The sequence below is a fragment of the Arvicanthis niloticus genome, chromosome 1 (genome assembly GCF_011762505.2).
Source record: "Arvicanthis niloticus isolate mArvNil1 chromosome 1, mArvNil1.pat.X, whole genome shotgun sequence".
Taxonomy (NCBI): domain Eukaryota; kingdom Metazoa; phylum Chordata; class Mammalia; order Rodentia; family Muridae; genus Arvicanthis; species Arvicanthis niloticus.
In genome coordinates, this window is record NC_047658.1 from 115,534,323 (window position 1) to 115,554,017 (window position 19,695).

Sequence of the window (19,695 nt, forward strand, 5' to 3'; positions counted from 1 at the left end):
TGAACAAAGTATCTTTTTATTAATGACATACAAATAAAATGGACACAAAGAGAGACGTTTTTTCCCTTTGATTCCAGTGATAATGAGCTGCTAGGAAAAAAAAAATAAAACAAAATTACCTTCCAACTTTCCTTTTAAAAACAAAAATAACCCCCCAACCCTCCAGAAAGGGTTAAAAAGAACCATACACATTTAACAGCAACAAAAATAACCTGAAATGAAATAGGTTCACTAAAACAAAACAAAAACTTTTAAAACCATTTTAACACGCCTGGAACAAAAACCAAAAGAGCCTGGTACAGTAGATTAGACCTGCTGTTTCTCAAACTCAAGAGGGTGGTAAAAGTGCCTGATAAACCACTAGGCTTAACACCCACAGGGGTAATCTACTGGTCTTGGTCACCATCCCTCTGGTTGGGAGAGGTCCTGAAGGGCCCTTTGGGATGGGGCACGCAGAGGGTGAGGAGCAGGGCAGGCACTGGGCACCATGAGTCCTGGTGCTGAGTGTCCAGTAACTGGAGACAAGACACTCATTCACCTCACGTGGGGTTTGACCTGGGTGTTCCCTCTGGACCCCTAAGTAGGAGGTATCAGAGATTCGTGATCTAAGACAGACAGAGATCAGGAAATAACTCTTCCAAGCACGTTCCTATTTCATGATTCTTGGAAGGAGCCTACCAATTCCCCCTGGGCAGGCTCAACTCTTATCAGAGGCTATTCCAGTGTAAAGCTGCTAGGCCTTCTCCAAGGCAAGGCCAAGGGCTGAGGATAGCACAGGGTGCTCAACAGAGGACAGACCAGGCAAGAAAGGACCCTCCATGGCCAGGCTACTGCACAAGTCAAGGATCTGAGTGAGAGGTGACTGCTTTGGGGAGACTTGCCAGAACAGACAGCCTGAGTCAGGTAGGGGGTGAGGTGAGCAGATCTGAGGTCAGTAGCAGAGTCTCAGAAAGCAACTGCACAAAGGCAAGCTCTCTGCCATGCCTCCCAAGGTGGAACTCAGGGGTGGCAATGGGAAGTGGCAAGAGTGTTTTCCTAGGTGAGGATTTGGTTTTGTTTCCTTGAAGACTAGGATCCAGACATCAGGATGAGTTCAAGTTCTCAACTGCATCCCCTGAGGAGGAAGGCCTTCTGCTCTAGTCGGCCACTGGAGGGTGACACCCATGACACGAAAGCAGTGGTGGCACTGAAAGGCATCCCAGGGGTGCTGTAACAGTGGCACGAGTGCCTCACTGAGGCAGTGAGGGTGGGGCTAGGGAGGTCAGGCAGAAGGGCCCATGTTGGCTGGGGCTCCTCAGACAGGGAGGGTGGCAGGGAAGTACCCCACCTCCAGAGAGCTATCAGCACCAAGAATAGGAAGAAATGGATTCAATTATACCAGGAAGGAAGGGTCCTTCTGGGGGAAGACGAAGGGCTCCCTGATGTTACTCCCCTTGAGATTAAGAACAGAGGTATCTGGGCTGAGGAGAGAGGTGTGAGAACAGGCAGAACTCGACTTCCTTCTTGAATAAAAAGGTCAAGTCAAGATCATGAAAATGCAGCAAAGTCCAAACGCCCAGAGATGCTGCATCCCTATAACACATGAGTCCTGGTCTTCTCTGCCTTATTGAAAGTGATGGAGGCAGACTCCCTCCTGAACATGGCTGGTCCCCTGAGACACCACCCTGTGGATCTATAAGTCACGGCACAAACCCCTGCACCTTGACATCAAGGGCAACATGGTCTCTGAAAGCACTTTGTCCCAGAGAAAAGATGTCCAAGGTTTGTATGCCCAGATTTGTATCCAGTCCTTTCTGGGGACCAGCAGACTCCAGGCCTTTTACAAACATGGGTATAAACATTCCATTTGTCCATATGGAGCATGGTGTGCACCCCTGTCAGGAATCCAGCTGCAGACAAGAGGGAAGCCTTCCATTTTAGAGGCCCAAGAACTAAGTAAGTAGGCAGCTACTGCACAGGGATGGGCTTGATGGCCAGCCTGTCATCCTCGCAGCACCCTCTCTTCAGTGTTCCCTCCTGGCACTCTGCTTTTCCAGGAGGGAGGTGGAAAGGCAGCTGGGGTCACTGCTCCCCAGGGTTCTGTGTTCTCAGGATATGCCTGGCTCATGCAGAACTAAGGTACCCACAGCTCTGGGAGTGCCTGGCAAGTGACATAAGACCAGGGGAGAGGACAGGCCTAAGGAGAGTGACTTTCCTTGCAAGTGGTTCTAGGAGTTCAGTGGCAACAGCCACCACAGTGCCCGCCTGTGTGGGAGTGCTGACTGTCCCCAAACTTGGTCCTCCGGCTCAGGATCTCATAGGAACAGTCCTCCCCACAGCAACCGGACATGCTGGGGGAAGAGTCATCAATTTCAAACCTGCAAGACAGACAGCAAAAAGACCTGGGTGTTGGAAAGCTAAATGTTTGGCTCCCTGAGTTAAGAACCTCTCCAGCAGTTCTGCGACTTCTGGACTGTCAGAAGGCACTGGTACACCATCTCACAAACCCCAGTGCCCACAGTTCTGCGACTTCTAGACTGTCAGAAGGCACTGGTACACCATCTCACAAACCCCAGTGCCCACAGTTCTGAGACTTCTGGACTGTCAGAAGGCACTGGTACACCATCTCACAAACCCCAGTGCCCACAAAGCACTGACTAGGACCAGGATGAGGAGAAGCAGGCACCTGGGAACCAGCAAAGGGACCACCCTGACCACCCTGCAGGACCACAGCAGTCTTGTTCCTTACTGCAGTGCCTCTCGGAAGAACTGATAGGCGCCATGATTGTGTTTAAAAACAGTCAACATCACCTTCTTCATCTGTGTGCTGGAAGAAAGCAGAGTGCGCACCTTTTAGAAACAGAATCAAAGGGCTGTCAGATGGTTCAGCACTGTACAACACTTCTGGTCTTCCAGAGGCCTGGGGTTCCCTTCCGAGCCATAGGGTAGCTCATATCTAACTGCCTGTAACTCAAGATGTAGGATATCTTACATCCTTCTGGCCTCTGCAGGCACACACTTACACATAAATAAAAATATGTATTAAGAAAAAAGAGCCGGGCAGTGGTGGCACACGACTCTAATCCCAGCACTTGGGAGGCAGAGGCAGGCGGATTTCTGAGTTCGAGGCCAGCCTGGTCTATAGAGTGAGTTCCAGGACAGCCAGGGCTACACAGAGAAACCCTGTCTTGAAAAACAAAACAAAACAAACACACCCAAAAAAAGGGGGGTTGGAGAAATGTCTCAGGAGTTCAGGGGTCAAGAGCACTGTCTGCTCTTGCAGAGGACCTGGGGTTAAATCTTTTTTTTTTTTTTTTTTTTTTTTTTTTTTTTGGTTTTTCGAGGGGTTAAATCTTTAGCACTGACATTATGATGCATAACCATCCATAATCCTAGTTCCAAGGAATATGATACCCATATACTTAAAACAAACAAACAAACAAAACCTCAAAAATAAAAGACAAATTGGACACGATTTCTCATGCCTACAATATCAATGGTTGGGAAGCTGAGGCAAGGGGATTTTCCTGAGTTCAAGGCTACCCTGGGCTAGAGTGAGACCCTGCCTCAAAAGACAAAAACATATCAACAAAAAATAGTGAACAAGTAGAGGCAGACATAGGTGGGTATAGGTGAATTCAAGGCTAGCCAGACCTACAGGAGCTGGGGCCACACAGAAACTCTGTCTGGAACAACCAGAGGGAGAGGGAGGGGGAGGGGAGGGGGAGGGCAGGGGAAGGGGGAGGGGGAAGGCGGGAGCGAGAAGAGGGAGGGAAGGAGAAAGAAAGAGGGAAAGAGAGAGAGAGAGAGGGAACGGAAACTAAGGGGTCAGGGCGTCCCCTCTCTCCTACTTCTATCCCTCCTCCAGCCTACAGAGGTCTTGGGCACCTTGACAGGAAGCCCCTCCCACCACAGCAGTCTAGTCAGAGTGCCTCAGCATCAGGATCTACCCCATCTGCCCTCTTGGAGCCACAGCAAAGCAGGGTCATCTTCCCGACAGGGTCTAGATGCCTTTCTCCTTGAGGAAGTCCAAGGAAGCCACCTCCTTGGCGTAGTTCTTTCCACCCAGCAATACAGCAGCCCCTTACCTGTTGGCCATGAGCTGCAGGATCTGAATGAGAAACTTCCCTAGGCCTTTCCGACGTACCTTGCTTTCCAGCTGCACTTCATAGCTAACAGAGAAAGCAGAGGAGTGAGTACCTAGACCCACTGGAGGAGCCTGCAGCCCCAGGCAGGCCCTAGGCCCAGAGGGGGCCAGTGGGTTTTGCCACTTGGTTTTCTCCCCTCTACCCCACTGTAAGCCTCAGTTCCTACCAGTACAGGACTTCATCCCCGCACTCCACATCAAATCGGAAGTGAGAAAAGGCAACTGGGATAGAACTGTTTTCCCGAGCAATGAGGTACCAGGCTCGGTCGTCGGTCATCTCCTCTCGTTTTTCTCGGTCTTTCCAGCCCCACTCACTTTGCTCATACCTGGGGAGTTGGAACAATCAGGACAGGGGCCTTGGACGAAAGCCATTGGGTACAGGGCTGCCCTTGGTAGGGCCATGCTTACATCGTCTGCATATTGGTTTTGGTCAGTTCGAAGGCCCAATCCACAGTGGCTGGCTCCAATCCAGACACTCGCTTACATTCAATGGAGATATTCAACCTGAGAAGCAGACAAGGGAGCATCAGGCCTGGGCTCCCACTAGGACACCTCTATTCCTTCTTGAATGATTGTCAGGGAGGCATGTCAGGCTCAGGTACCCTAAAAGGAAAAGCCAAGTTTTCCAGACCTATTATTAACAACTGTCATCATATGATCACCATCCTGCCACAGGGCCCATTTCCTGGACTGTTTTGATCAGACTCATCTGTCAACTGCTCCCTTTCTTGGCTACTTTTCTGCTTTCCCATACCTGCTCAGTTCCCTCAGTTTCTAATAATATACCTAATAATGTTACCAGAAACACTGTTCCCTAGCTGTTTGTAGATACGTGTCCCACTAACTATAATCTCTGCCCTTCTCTCACTGGACTGTCACAGGACCAGGTCTCTCTAACCCACCTATCATGTCTTTACAAGCAGCTGGATGACCTGGGCCTTTCAAGCAAACTGAAACCAAACACCCTTCTGCAGCCTTGTCCCAAGTGCCTGTCTCTTCCTTACAACACTCCATGGTGACTGACATCTCATTACACAGGTAGAACAGGGTCTGAACCACCACTCTAGACACTAAGGTCCCTTTCCCCAAGGAGACAGAGAAACTAGTCCAAAAAACTCAAGCTTTAAGACAAGATGGGAAAGGAGCTGGAGTCATGGCTCAGAAGTTAAGATCAGCTGTTGCTCTTCCAGGGACCTGAGTCTGGCCCCCAGCGCCCACTGCAGGATACTCAGGATGGCTGTAACTGGAGCTCCAGATGCCCCAACCTCACACACTTGCATTCATGTGCACATACCCACATATGTACATACAATTCAAAATGAAACAAATATTTATTTTTTAAGTTATTGAGTGTGGTGGGACACACCTTAATCCTAGCACTCAGGAGACAGAAACAGATGATCTCTGACAGTTTGAAATCAGCCCAGTCTATAGATCAGGTCTCTAGAACACAATAAGCTAGTTCCAGGACAGCCAAGGCTATATAGTCTACATAGTGAGACCCTATCTGGAAAAACAAAAAGCAACATGTAAGCCGGGCGGTGGTGGTGCACAACTGTAATCCTAGCACTTGGGAGGCAGAGGCAGGCGGATTTCTGAGTTCGAGGCCAGCCTGGTCTACAGAGTGAGTTCCAGGACAGCCAGGGCTACACAGAGAAACCCTGTCTCGAAAAACCAAAAACCAAAAACAACAACAACAACAAAAAGCAACATGATGTATATGTGTGTGGGGGGTGTAGGAGTAAAGACCCACTCAGAGGTCAGAGGACAATTTTAGAAAACAGATTTTCTCCTACCATGTGATATCTGGGGATCAAATTCAAGCCGTCAGATTTATGTGGCAAGTACTTACCTGTGGAATCACCTCATCAGTGTTTCTGTGTGTCTGGAGACAGGGTTTCTATATATGGCCCTAGCTGGCCTCACTATGTAGACCAGGCTGGTTGGTCTCAAACTCAAGAGATCAGACTACCTCAGCCTCCTGAGCACTGGGATTAAAGGTATGCACCGTCAACCACCCCTGCTCTTCTCCCTAGCTCTGTACCATGTACCTCACTACGTACCTCAGACTGACCTTCAACTCATGACTCTTCTGCTTTGGCCTCCCAAATACTAAAATGATAGGCACACCTGTCTAAAATCAGGCCTTTAAAGAATTCTCATACAGCATGTTTCACGAGCCTTTGACACAATCCTCACAATGAAAGTTCCTACTGCAATCAACTGTCATCTCTGCTGACTGGCAAGATCTTAACCTCCTGCCTTTGGAAGAGCCTTTCTTCACAAGTATCAATCATGTAAGAACCATCCAAAACCAGCACTGCACCTATTAGCTAGAAAACACCCAAAGGCCAGCCTACATTCATCTGCACTTTTTTATTTTTGGTCTCTCCACATAGCTCAGGTTGGCCTTGAATCAGTATGCAGCCCTCAAACTCATAGAAATCCTTCTGCCCGAGCTTCTCAAGTGCTGTCCTAGGCACGTTGAAGGAGGCTCACAGCTACAGGGACCATATGAAATGCCAGGCTCTAGAGCAGCTGAGCCTACTGGTGTGGCTTGTTTCAGAGTAGTTCCAGATTTTTGGAACCCAATAGAAACACAGCACATAAAAACACTAAGTAAAATCACAGGAAGAGATCCTTAATCACGCCACGACTTCCCAGAAACTGTCAGATGTCAGATCCCAGATGGGAAGACAAAGAGAAAGTAAACTGAACTGATTCCATGATTGCCGCACAGCTATAAAAAGTCACAGGGCGCAGGAATGTGCATAGCTGCCCCCTCCACCTTGTTCATGTTCTACCTGGGCATTTGCTCAGATCTCCTCAGGACACCTCACTACTTTCTAGCAACATCCTATCTGACAGTAAGAATCCAAGGCGTGAGGGGCCTGACTCATTCCAGAACAATAGTGAAAGGTCCAGACACTCTTCACCATCACACAAAGCAACTGTGACCTCTGACCTCCCTGAGCCAAGGCAGCACAGCACAGACTACCACTAGGGAGGGTAAAGGAAAAGGGCCTGCAACCTCGACCCGAATATCCCTGAGACATCAGCAGGCTCCATGGGCCAGCGCTCTGGGTCTAACCCTCCTAACTCCTAAGGACAGGAGCATCAGACCCCAATCTTTTTTCTTTCTTTCTTTTTTTTAAATCTTTTGTGCTTTGATTTTTATGACAGTGCCAGTGTCTTACTATATAGTCTAGACTGGTCTCAAACTCATGATCCTTTTGCTTCTCTAAGCCAAGTTTTTTTTTTTTTTTTAAAAAGATTTATTTATTTATTTTTATGTATGTCAGTACACTGTCACTTTCTCCAAACAGCCAAGTTTTTTGTTGTTGTTTTGCTTTGTTTTTTAAGACCGCTTTTATGTATGTATCCCTGGCCATCCTGCAACTCAGAGATCCATCTGCCTCTGCCTCCTGAGTGCTGGGATTAAAGGCACGCGCAACCACCTGGCTCAAGCCAAGTTTTTAGACCCATCTCTGATTACAAAATTAGGCAAGCCAGGCTAAGTACTCTAACCAATGTTAAACAGCCAGCATATTCTATACTATATACTGAAGGAAGAAGCACTGAATCGGGAATCAGAAACTCCTTCAGACGTGGGGGGTACTCTACAAACCCAGAAACGTTATCCCCATTTTCTGAGCCTCTGGTTCCCAATCATAAAATGTGATAGTAGGCTGACAAGTTTCCAAGTTTCATTAGATTCTTCAACAAAGAAAGATGTAACCTCAATTACACACAATGTTTACACACCCATCCATTCCTGCATCACCTTAACTGGGAGACTGACCAAATCAACAAGCAGCAATAGCCAACTGCTGCTTTCTTGTAAGGGAGTACTCTGCAGGAGTGAGCTCCCAAGGAGGACCAGGTGACACAACAGGAACACTAAGCACGACTCACCCATTGCGGTCATACTTCTTGAAGACTGGGAATGCCTCCAGAGGGTCTCCAAGCTGTGGACAGGGAGCAGATACAGATGAAGGAAGACAACACTGGTGAGGAGGTATGACACCATCCATGAATGTGGTGAAAGAGAACAAGCAGCACTGGCCTGTGGCATAATGCCTGCTCCCATACAGCCAACCCAGGAAAGAAATGACCGATCTGCTTGAATATTTCAGGGACAACTACAATCTGACCATTACCGAGATGGAAAAGCACAACCTCGCAGAATATCAGTTCAGAGGCACAGCCATTTACCAATATGGAAATTAACAAAAATTAACATATTGGGCTAGAAAGATGGCTCAAGAGTTAGAGTGCTTACTGCACTTCCAGAATATCTGGGTTCATTTCCCAGGACCCATATAGGACAGCTTACAACTTCCATTAACATTAGCTCCAGGGGTTTAAACACCTACATTCAAGTGTACCCTCCACCCCATAACTAAGGGGAAATGTGAAATACAGCATGATGTAGGAAGGCTCACTGTGAAAGTTCCCAGGGCGCCCCACCCCAGCTGATCCACAGCTGCTACGCCTCTCAACAGTCCCAGGAACCAGGCCAGCGAAGCCTTGGGTAAAGGAGAGCTTATAGTACCCATGGGCAGCCAGTAACCTCTGAAAGAAGGAAGGGCTAAGAACCATGTGTCATGTCTCATGAGAGGTTCTCTCACCCAAAAAATCTCCCCACGTTCCACGTCGGGAAGACCTATAGCCTCTCCACAAAACCCTCAACACCTGAGCCAACCACGGCCCCTCCTCCCAATCAGTGTGGGCAGAGGCCTGTGTGGACAGTGCCATAGATCTGCCACTGGGTGGCGACAAGAAGTCAAATAATGAAAAGCTGAAGTTGAAGGAGGAACTGAGAGTCACCCTGTTGGCAGCATCGACTTTGGCACAAACAGCATCCATGGCCGCTCTCTCCTCCAATCGTTTCTGCTTCTTCTCTTTGGCCTTGCTCGACTTTCTCTGCAACAAAAAAAAACACCACCACTGGAAGAGCTATGCCAACTCCTTCAGAGGAAGCCAAGGGGCCTTGAACCCAATAAACTGATCCTGCAACAGGCAGCCTGGCCGTGTGGCCCAGCAGTAATGCATATTGGCTTGACTGCTCCTTCCTAAGGAGGAAATGTTCACCTTCAGGAACATTTAGGGAAGCTTTCTGGATCTGAGGTGGCCCAGAGCAGCAATTCTTTAGAGTGTCTTCTGACTATGGACACAGCCCTGTGGAAGCAATTCAGAGCCACTCCTAGAAGCTCTGCCCAGCCCAGGCCAAGTGGCCGTCACAGCATGCACCTGCTGATGTCAAGGGTGGACTGAGGGCCTCATGGGTTCACCTCAGCGCAGAGGCGCCACATGGTCAGCAAGACCAAGGCTCAGGGGCATGATGGCAGTGATGGGCAAAGGTAGGTTGTTCCTACTTGCATCCTGACCAAGCCCTATTTGAAAGCTAATATGAGGCTCTTTCAAAAATCCCTCCTCCTCCTCTTTTTTTTTTTTTTTTTTTTTTTTTTTTGATGGGGGCATGGGAAGAGGGTGGTTTCATACTGTAGCTCAGGCAGGCCCCTAACTCAACAGTAATCACCCTAGCTCAGCCTCCCAAGTGCTGAGATTACAGGTGTGAGCCACAACCCCGCTTTCATCAAAGTGCTTTCTACTCTTTCCCTGCCGGGTCCTAGAACAAAAAACCCATCCAGCCCTGGTCTACAGTAAAGCCTCCAGTCCTGCCTGGTGCTGTAGGGGGCTACAGAAAGGTACTCAATGATACCTTCTTGTTCACCCTCCCAGGGAGGACTAGACAACCCAGATCTCCTGACTCCAGTCACACATCTCCCACAGCTCACTGGACAGAGGTCAAACACCACCAATGCCAGTGTGACCATGGCCCTGCCTGGCCCCAGGACAGGGCACTGAACAATCCACATTCACATGAATTGAAAACCAGCTGTTAAACAGATGGGCAAGCTCCAAAGCATAATTTCAGCCTGGATGTCTGAAGGAACAGCACCGCTTAACTCGTACTTCAGCATCAGACAGTAAAAGCATTAGACTCTCTGACAGGCAAAATGCCAGCACCAGCTACTTTCCATCATTGTGCTAGGAGCCAGGCTAGCTCTCATGCCTCACCTCTCCTGAGAAAGGCACATACAGAGACTAGAGCAGGTTCCTGGTGGTCTTTGTGGTGCTGGGGGGTGGAACTCAGGGCCTTGTGCATGCCAGGCCAGAGGCCTAACATTCAGCTGTAGTCCCAGACTAAGGCTGTTTTCACAGAGGTGCACATGGGAACAAAAGGAGCCCTCTAACAGGTTTTCCAGGAGTCACTTTCCCTCCGTGATACAGGCCCCAGCATCACACTGAAATCCATTAACAAAGCACTTTCATAGAAATACATGGGTCAAGGCTCAGGGAAGAAGCCATCACTCACCTTTATACATTAAGGGGCCAAGGGAACATGGCTCATGCACAGTCCCCAGGTAGTAAGTAGCCAAATGGAGATAGCCTGAGGGGCCAAGCCACAGCTGCAGCCTTTGTCTCCATTGGCAGAAGCACATCTAGACTTCAACTCAATCACCAAAGACCTTCTCATATCCTGCAGAGATAAAGCTAGGGGCCTCAAGCACTCTCAGGCAACCACCCAGCAACTAATTTCCTGATGCCCATTTACCTGGGAACCAATTCCCAACAGTGCCACCTCATACACCACCTCCATGCTAACGTGGAGGCAGGGAAAAGAGAAACAGCAGATGAAGTCCCCAGAGCTTCATCATAGAGCATCAGGAACATGAGTTTTCCATCAAGCAGACAAGGCCATGCTCACCCCCTGCCACCGCCAAATAACCATGTGAACATCTCCAGGGAAACTGGGATGCTAGCGTATCTTCACATTCCCAGGAGATGTAAGCTCCCTTCTCCACCCTGCCAAGTCAACAGATTGTAGGGCTGTTGGACTGCCACATAACACACTGTGGGGTAAGAGTAAAGGTGCTGGAAACCAAGTATGACTCCCAGGACCCCAAAAGCACAAAACCTGGGTTCTTCCACAACATCTCATTTCTGAACACAGGAACATGGTTTCTGAGACTTATGCAGGCTGAGTGGCAAACCAGGCAACCCTCAAAATGAGGCCCAAGGCCACCACCAAGGAGATTGAGATAATGGACAACACCCCTTAAGCACTTGGCAGCCAGCACAGAGTGAGGGGTGGAGGCAGGCTGGGCCACACAGGCAGGGGCTCTCCTGTAACTCCAGCAAATACCAGTTAGAGGAGTCTCCCACTGTTCCAATTAGCTTCACTGAAGCCTTGTGGAGGTAAGGTTGTCTTGCAGGGATGCAAGAAAACTTGTCTAATTAAAACGGGAACTAAGCACAGTGAACAGTAAAGCTCATTGTGGTTAAGTGTCTTTCCCAAGGGAGCTTTCTATAATGAAAAGAGCGTGGGCTTTGGAGTCAAGAGACCTGGATTTGATTCTCAGCTCTTTCACTTAATAGCTATGACTTTAGGCATGTTACTTAAAACCCTTTGGGCAAGTTACTCAGTTTGTCAGAACCTCAGTTTCTTCAACCGTAGAATGGAGCTAATAATTCCTACACCAATAGTCAAGGCTGTTACTAAGCATTGAATATAAACTCCTTTTAGCTGTGCATGTGCTAGGACCAAAGCTTATTCACAGCAACTGTTACACTGAATTTCATCTCCAGCTTTAGAAATGGTCTCTGTTTACAGGATCCACTAGTGTCAGACACTCTGCCAGTGCATTCTTTTGGGGGAGCGGGGTGCAGAATCTCCTATAGCTCAGGTTGGTTCCTAACTTGTTATGTAGCTAAGGATGACCTTGAACTTCTGCTCTTGCCTCTACTTCCTGAGTGCTAGGGTTACAGGCTTGAGTCACCTCACCCAGTTTAGGAGGTGCTAGGGAGCAAACCCAGAGTCTCAGGCATGCCAGGCAGGCACTCTATAGAACAGCTATATGCCTAGCCTTCTGCCTCTGCTTTTCTAAAGTTAGCTCAGCTGTGAGAACAAACTACTAATTCAAGTCACAGAGCCAGAGAGTTCTGACAGGTCTTACGAACCTCAGCTGGACTCAGCTCAACCAGGCCGGGGTGGATCTACTGCGTGTACATTCAGTATCTACAAACAAGAGGCCCAGATTCAAAACTTAGGCCCAAACTGTAAAGTATACATCCCTTCCATGATATCACACATGGCTCATGTGATGCTATTTAAATACTGCTTTCTCCGGAGAGCTGCAGATCTGATCTCCCCTTACTAGTCCAGGAGTCACAAAGAGAAATAAAAAGACAACAATCAAACTCCACAGTGGCTGCTTCCAGAAGAGATGTGACATCACTTGGACCTCTGTGTCAGTGCTCCCATCCAGCTGGCTCTGGCAATGGGAGAGACTTATCCTCTAACTCAAACCCTGGAGAGGTGTTGTTCTACCTGCTCCCACTATCACTCAGCCTGGGATAAAAAAGCGGGGTACTTCCTAGAGGAACGGGTGCAACTACAAGGAACAACAGCCTCTAGCTATGCAGGTGGGGCATTGAGGCAGGGCCCAATGAGAGTAATGGGAGGATTCCAGATCTCCTCCAGTGAAGATAATTCAAGTTTCTGCTGCTTTGAGTTTTAGGCCAGGAGACACTCTGATGGGAGTTGTTGTGAGAAACAACTCCACGGAATGAGCAATAGATGGAGACCAAAGGAAGGCAAGTCTACAGTGTATCTGGGCCCTGTGACTTCAGTGCCACCAATGGAGAAGTACAGAACCTGAGGCACGTTCCTCTCTGCTGAGGGCTGGGTCTGCAATGGCTGATTCTGGGCAAAGAGTTAGCGAGTGACACTAGAGACATGATTTCACTTAACTTCCACAGCAGCTGGGGCCTGGGACTGCTCACTAAAATCTAAGTTAAATATGCCAAGGTCTCTTAGCCTGCATTTTCTTCATAGTAGGTAAACAGGAGTAAAAATTACTGCCTGAACAATGACAAATGCTTTGGAGGGTTTTGGGTTTTTTTGCGAGGACTGAACTCTGAGCCTCACATATGTTAAGCACACACTCTACTATGGAGCTATCTAACCCATACCCAGACCCCCCAAGTTTTGTTTTGACATAGATTCCCAAAAGTGTTTTGACACAAGTTAGACTATTTTTTGTCTAATAAACTGATTTGTTTGTGAGAGAGGGAAAAAAAAATCTAGGTTAGTGACAGTAGGGACAAACCCAATGGGATAAAAATAGCACCAATCTATTTTAGATCACTGAAGTGAGGCTGAGAATATAAGCAAAACAGCAGCTACCGCTTAAAGGCACCTCGTGGACTATATACATTCATTGCCACATTTAATCTTCACCACTATCCTAAGAAGAGGTCACATGTATCACACAAATAAGAATAAAATCAAGCAAGGCCTCACCACCTACAGTGTCATGCCACTAGCCATTAAAGATGGGGCTGCCACTGAGACACATCTAGTTTCAAAGTCAGGACTCCATAAAGGTGTTGCAAATTCCACACTAACCCTGAGAAGCTAGGATCGGGGATTTACAGTTTTAGGAGGGTGGTTCTGCCCAACCCTAGATCTGCACATCCCAGAAAAGGGCATGGAAATGCATCTTCTGTCAGACCACACATAACAGGTGGTTATTATCCATCCAGGCTGAGATTAGAACCAGTTCATCCTCCCTACTCATCTGTACACCTCCTCCACCCCTCTTCCACTGCAAGCCACCTGCAGTAACATGACTAAGAACAATTCAACTTCTAAGATCCACTTTACTGCAGCCAGAAGCTGAACGGGCTGTATGGAAAGGAAGACTACGTTTCATCTGGAGAAGGAGGAAGCTGGTGGCGACGGTTCAAAAGTGTAGGGGAACTGGCTAGGCAGAGACTGAAGCAGTGGGAAGCAGATTCCATTGGAACTCTGGAGTCGCCTGATGGGGTCCAGCGCTCAAGCCATTATCGGCGTGACCTTGGCCATGCGCCTTCTTGCCTCCCAGCCTCAGTTCCCTACAAGTCCGAGTGGCAGGAAACCGCTAGGACCGTGACAGCCAGATGATGGGTATCTTCAAGGAGCAAGGGGCTAATGGCAGGGACGCAGCAGGGGCTCGGGAGTGGGGAGGCCTGGTAAAAAGTCAGAGAGCCAGGAAGGGGCACGAGGAGCGCGGGGTGTGGAGGGGGAGGAAGAAGAGGACTCCCAGAGGATTTCTGGGCCAAGCTCAACGCGGGGATCTTTACAATGAGGCGTGGGGGAACTCTGGTCAAGTGGGGGCCGGGGGTCACGTGAGGCTGTAGGGGGTCAGGGTCACGTGAGGGGTTCAAGAAACAATGAGGGCGCAGAGGATGACCGGCAGCTGTAGACTTCCCATTACTTCTCCAGCCTCACTTACCCCCATGGTGGCGGTGGCGGCGGCGACCCTCGGCTCCCACTTCTCTCACTTGCCGGTAGGGAGGCGGCAACGGCGGTACCCGAGCGACAACGAAGCGGCGGGCCGCGCACTACGCATGCGTCTCACAAATCCCTCGCGCGTCTTAGCCGGCCCCGCGCCGGCGCAGAACCGGACGAGAGTGGGCGGCGAGCGCGAAGGCGCGCAGGTGGAACGGTTGCCGTGCGCGCGGAAGGCCTGAGAACAGAAAGGCGGGAGGCACGGCGGAGCGTCGCGCTAGGAATGACGCGCACGCGCCGGCCCCGCCCCCTCGACAGTCCGCGTCTGTAGCTATGGCAACGACCACGTGGAGCGGAAGGGCGCGCGCGTGCCTGGAGCAGCTCGCCTTGGAGCCACTTGTTGGGCGGTGGTGCGGGCTGCCTTCACCGAGGCGCGCGGGCACAGCCAAAAGTCTGGAAGCATTTTGGCCTTCTAGAAGCTGACCCTTGGCATGTCCTTTCCAACAAGTCCTGTTATACTCATTCATCCTGCTCAACATTCATTCACATAGCATTAACGCGCAGTTACACTGTGCTGTACCCAGAGGATACAGAAGTTGCTGTAGTCCTAAACTTCGCTGTTTAGAGGGAAAATGGGCTTGTAACTCCTGTGTAAGTGTTGTTTAAAAGGCTGCTGTTAAAAATAAGACCTCAGGTGTTTTGGGTCCTATTTATAAGTTCAGTTTGAGCAGACATCTGGGTAGTGTGACCTCCACATGACCTGCATGGGAATCACCTGGGGAGATGGAGCAGTTTGCAAACCCCTGGGACTAATCCTGGAATCTGTGGTGGGGGCGGGAATCAGAGTCTTAGCTTTCTTGTGGTTTTTATTTGGCTTGGCTTGGCTTGGCCCCCATGACACACATCCCCAGCCCCGTACTGAGGGTCAAATTCAGGTTTTCACATGTGGTAGGATAGTTCTGTCACTGAGCTACAACCCTCACCCCAGAGTCTTTACTAGCGCGCGCGCGCACACACGCACACACACACACACACACACACACACACACACACACACAAATTAGAACGCCCTCATTCCAGTCTTAAACTTAACGGATTTTTCAGCTTTTGATCATTATCCTACGTTTATTTCTCAGAAAGATGTAGCCCTGGCTACATGCTCACAGTGAGTGGTTACTGCGGCAGCAAGCACTGTTTCAGGCAGCAGTACCAAGTTGAGTGTGGTGGCTCATACCTGTGACCTCAGTACGGTGGAGGCAGAGATTGGAGGACTGCTTAAGAACACTGGCTGCTCATCTCAGAGAGCCCGGTTCCCAGCACTCACATGGCGGCTCAGAACTGTCTGTGTAACTCCCGTTCCAAGGGATCTGATACAGTCACACAGACACATTCAGGCAAATCACCAACACATAATAAAAGATGCTTTTTAAAAAAGAATCTTTTTGAGGCCATAATAATCTGTGTAACAAGTTTCAGGCCAGCCTGAGCTACATAGTGAAATTCTCCCCAGAAAATAGGAAAATAAGTAAAGGAGATGAGGAGTGGACCGGAAAGATGGCTCAACAGTTAACACCACTGGCTGCTCTTCCAGAAGATGGGCTTCACTTGCCAGCACTCAACATGTTGGCTCACAATTGTCTGTAACTCCAGACCCCAGGCCCAGAGGATCTCCACAGACACGGCATGCACGTGGTGCCTAGAAATAAACACTTATACATAAAATAAAAATAAATGCTGTGTGGTGGTGGCACAGGCCTTTAATCCCAGCATTCGGGAGGTAGATGGAAGTGGATCTCTCATTAGTTTGAGGCCATCTTGGTCTATAGAGCAAGTTCCAGGACAGCCCCGGCTATGCAGAGAAATCCTATCTTGAAAACCTAAATAAATAGATAAATAAAATCTCAGGGGCTGGAGAGATGGCTCAGTGGTTAGAGCACTGACTGCTCTACCAAAGGTCCTGAGTTCAATTCCCAGCAACCACAGGTTGGCTCACAACCATCTGTAATGGGATCTGATGCCCTCTTCTGGTGTGTCTGAAGACAGCTACAGTGTACTCGTATACATTAAATAAATAAATAAATAAATAAAATTTTAAAATTGAAAAAGAAAAAAGAGAAGGAAAGAAATAGTATCAAATGAGAAAAAACACTGCTGGTATTTTCTAGAAAGGAGATAATAAGCCAATTAAATAAATAATACATACAGAATATTATGTACCCTAGGCTACATGAAGAAAAAAAGCATGTCAGGAAAGGATTTGTAATTATATCTAGGATGCTTGGGGAAGAGAACATGAGGTGGCGGTAGTTAAGCCACGGTCTTTAGGGAGTAAGCTCATGAGGCTACCTGGGAGCAGGGCAGGGCATTCCAGGTGGGGCACGGTCAAGGAGTCCCAGACATTTACCTGTAAGTGGGGATGCTATTAGTGGACACTCCTTGTGTTAAGTACAGTGTGGCCAGGGCAGATGGGACCTGGAGGAGCATGATACGAGGTGAACTCAAGCAGGTAAGAAGTGTTTCTTTTGGAGCTCATAGGCTCGCAAAGACTTGGGGGTTTAGACCACTGGGGAAAAGTTTGAGTGGAGAGGCTGCCAGTTGGCTTAGGTGTTCTGAGGCCCACTGGACTGCTGATGTGACAAGGAGATATATAGTATAGGCAAGGTTACAGGAAGAGGAGTGAGTGCTATCTATAATCAGGCAAGGAGTGAGATGCCCACCACAGCCAGGTGAGAAAAGGACGGGGGCCATGTGCACTGAGAGCAAAGACAAAGGATTTGCTGGCAGGGTAGATGTGAGGTGCAAGATCTGTCCCTTCTCTGGAGGGGCAGGAATTCTGTTATTTATTTATTTATTTATTTATTTATTTATTTATTTATTTTTCAACACAGGGTTTTTCTGTGTAGCCCTAGAACTTGCTCTGTAGACCAGGTGGCCTCAACTCACCAGCCTTGAACTCAGATCCGCCTGCCTCTGCTTCCCAAGTGCTGGAATTAAAGGCGTGCGCCACCATCACCTGGCTAGGAATTCTTTTAAATGTTATATAAATCCACCAACAGAATGTAAGAAAACTAATGAATCTTCGATTGGCTCCTTACCTGGAGGTCAGAAAACGTGTTGCTGACACTCTGGAGACCAGACCACTGGGAGAGGGAGTTGAGGTGGCTGGGTAGAGACGACATCTCAGTGAACTTTTGGAGGACAAGGCAGGAGTCCAACAGAAAGACCTTCCTGCCGGCTGGCTTTCTCCTGTCCTCTCCTGAAGTCATTGTCGTGGTCAGCTCCTTCTTAACTGATCCAGTCTCCATATCCTTTCTGCTACCCTCCCCCCACCCTCTCTCACGCTGCAGCACTTGTCTTGCTTTTGGTTTTATGCAGTGTTGGTGACTGAAGGCAGGACACACTGATTTCAGCTACATCCCCAGCCCTACTACAAGTAAAATCCAAACAACTCCTCTTCCACCCACGCCACCTGAAAAGGCCCAATATCTGATTATTGTCTCCAAGGACACTACCAGCAACCATAATAAGGATTAAATGAGAGGGCTACAAGGCCTGGCAAGAAAAGATGCTCCTTTCCCTCTTCTCTGACCAACATCCTCCCATTCTGAGGATAGTTTCTGTGAACACCTCATTAACCATTCCCCAATGGCTGAAGAATCCCTCCTCCATTCTCATTCTCTCTGACTTCATGGACAGAGAATTTTTTTTGTTTGTTTGTTTTTGTTTTTCGAGACAGGGTTTCTCTGTGTAGTCCTGGCTGTCCTGGAACTCACTCTGTAGACCAGGCTGGCCTCGAACTCAGAAATCTACCTGCCTCTGCCTCCCAAGTGCTGGGATTAAAGGCATGCACCACCACTATGGACAGGGATATTAATCCCTGGTCTCCCCCATGTCTGGAGGGTTCTCTGGCTGATTCTTCTACCTGCCTGTTGAATCTCCTCCTTTTTTATTGACAATGGGTTTCATGTAGTCCAAGTTGGACCCAAATTTGCTACAGAGCTTAGGCTGGCCTTGAACCTCTGGTCTTCCTGTCTCTACATCTCAAGTGCTGGGACTTCAAGGTGAGCCAGCACACCTGACTTTTCTTCCTCTCTAATGCAGCTGCTCCTCCAAACACCTGTAGGCTTCAGTCACCCATTCATTTTCCTGCTCAAGAATTCTCCTGTCCCAAGAATAAGAGAGGGAAGGGTGTGTGTGTGTGTGTGTGTGTGTGTGTGTGTAGTGACAAGACCCTTCCTAACATACCTAGGGGTACAGTGGGAAAGGAGAGTCATCATATCAGGTGAGCGTCCCCTGACTCCCCCACTACTACCACGCTGGGCTTCATGCCAGAACACTCAGGATTCCCTCCTAGCTTTTCTGTGTTCTGCTCTCACTGGCTCCTGCCTGCTCCAGAGTGGCCACTCGACAAGTTTTGCAGGAAAGCCACTCCTTTCTGTTTCCATCCCACCCACTTTCTGCACTGGCTAGGCCAACAAGCTTCCGGATTTCCCCCTCCTCATGCCCAGAGGAGCCTTATCAACTCCAGCCGTGCTTCTGTTCTGCTTCTGGCCCTCTCCACAATGGCTGCCTCTCTTATGTACTCTCTCCTTCAGTAACACTACACGGCCCTGTTTTTATGAGGTGAACATCTAGTGGGGTCAGTTGAAAGCTTGTTAAGGAAGCTGCTTGTGCATGTCTATACTCTCAGACCTAAGGATCTCAGTTAAGTCTGCCTTGTCTTTCACATTTAGTCCTGTTTCCATACCACACATCAGAGATATGGTCCCTTTTGCTCTGGCTTAGTTTGGGTGCTCTGGGGTTTGAACTCAGGACCTCGTACATGTTAGACAAGGACTTTGCTATTGAGCTACGCTTCCTGACCTCTTCCTAAATTCTGGATTTTGTACAGAAACCCTCTTGCCTCCTCTTAATAATTCAAATCCCAGCTGAGATAGCAGCTGCCTTCTCTCATTCCACATGGCTGGCCTGGGCACCCCACTGAGGACTTCCATCATCCTTGCCACTTCCCCTGTTACCCACACATCCACCTGTTTTTTGGAGACAGGGTTTCATATAGCCAAGGTTGCCCCCAAATCCATTATGAAGCTATAGATGACCTTTAACTCTTTGTTCATTTTATTTTAGTATTCTGTGTATATGGGTGTTACATCTGTATATATGTGTGTCTGGTACCCAAGAAGGACAGGAGAGAGCACTGGAGTTACAAGTGATTGTGAGCTGACAT

At 48.7% G+C, this 19,695-nt stretch overlaps 1 protein-coding gene across 1 annotated transcript; it reads right to left on the reverse strand.

Moving 5' to 3' along the window:
* Naa40 (N-alpha-acetyltransferase 40, NatD catalytic subunit) lies at positions 1–14,652 on the reverse strand. The gene is made up of 8 exons (XM_034516930.2): positions 14,473–14,652; positions 8,957–9,052; positions 8,042–8,094; positions 4,535–4,630; positions 4,294–4,452; positions 4,068–4,151; positions 2,729–2,806; positions 1–2,357 (listed from the first exon to the last, which is right to left on the reverse strand). Exons 1-8 carry the CDS (start codon positions 14,476–14,478, stop codon positions 2,216–2,218), a joined length of 714 nt encoding a protein of 237 aa, XP_034372821.1. The 5' UTR covers positions 14,479–14,652; the 3' UTR covers positions 1–2,215.
* Positions 14,653–19,695: the final 5,043 nt, after the last annotated feature.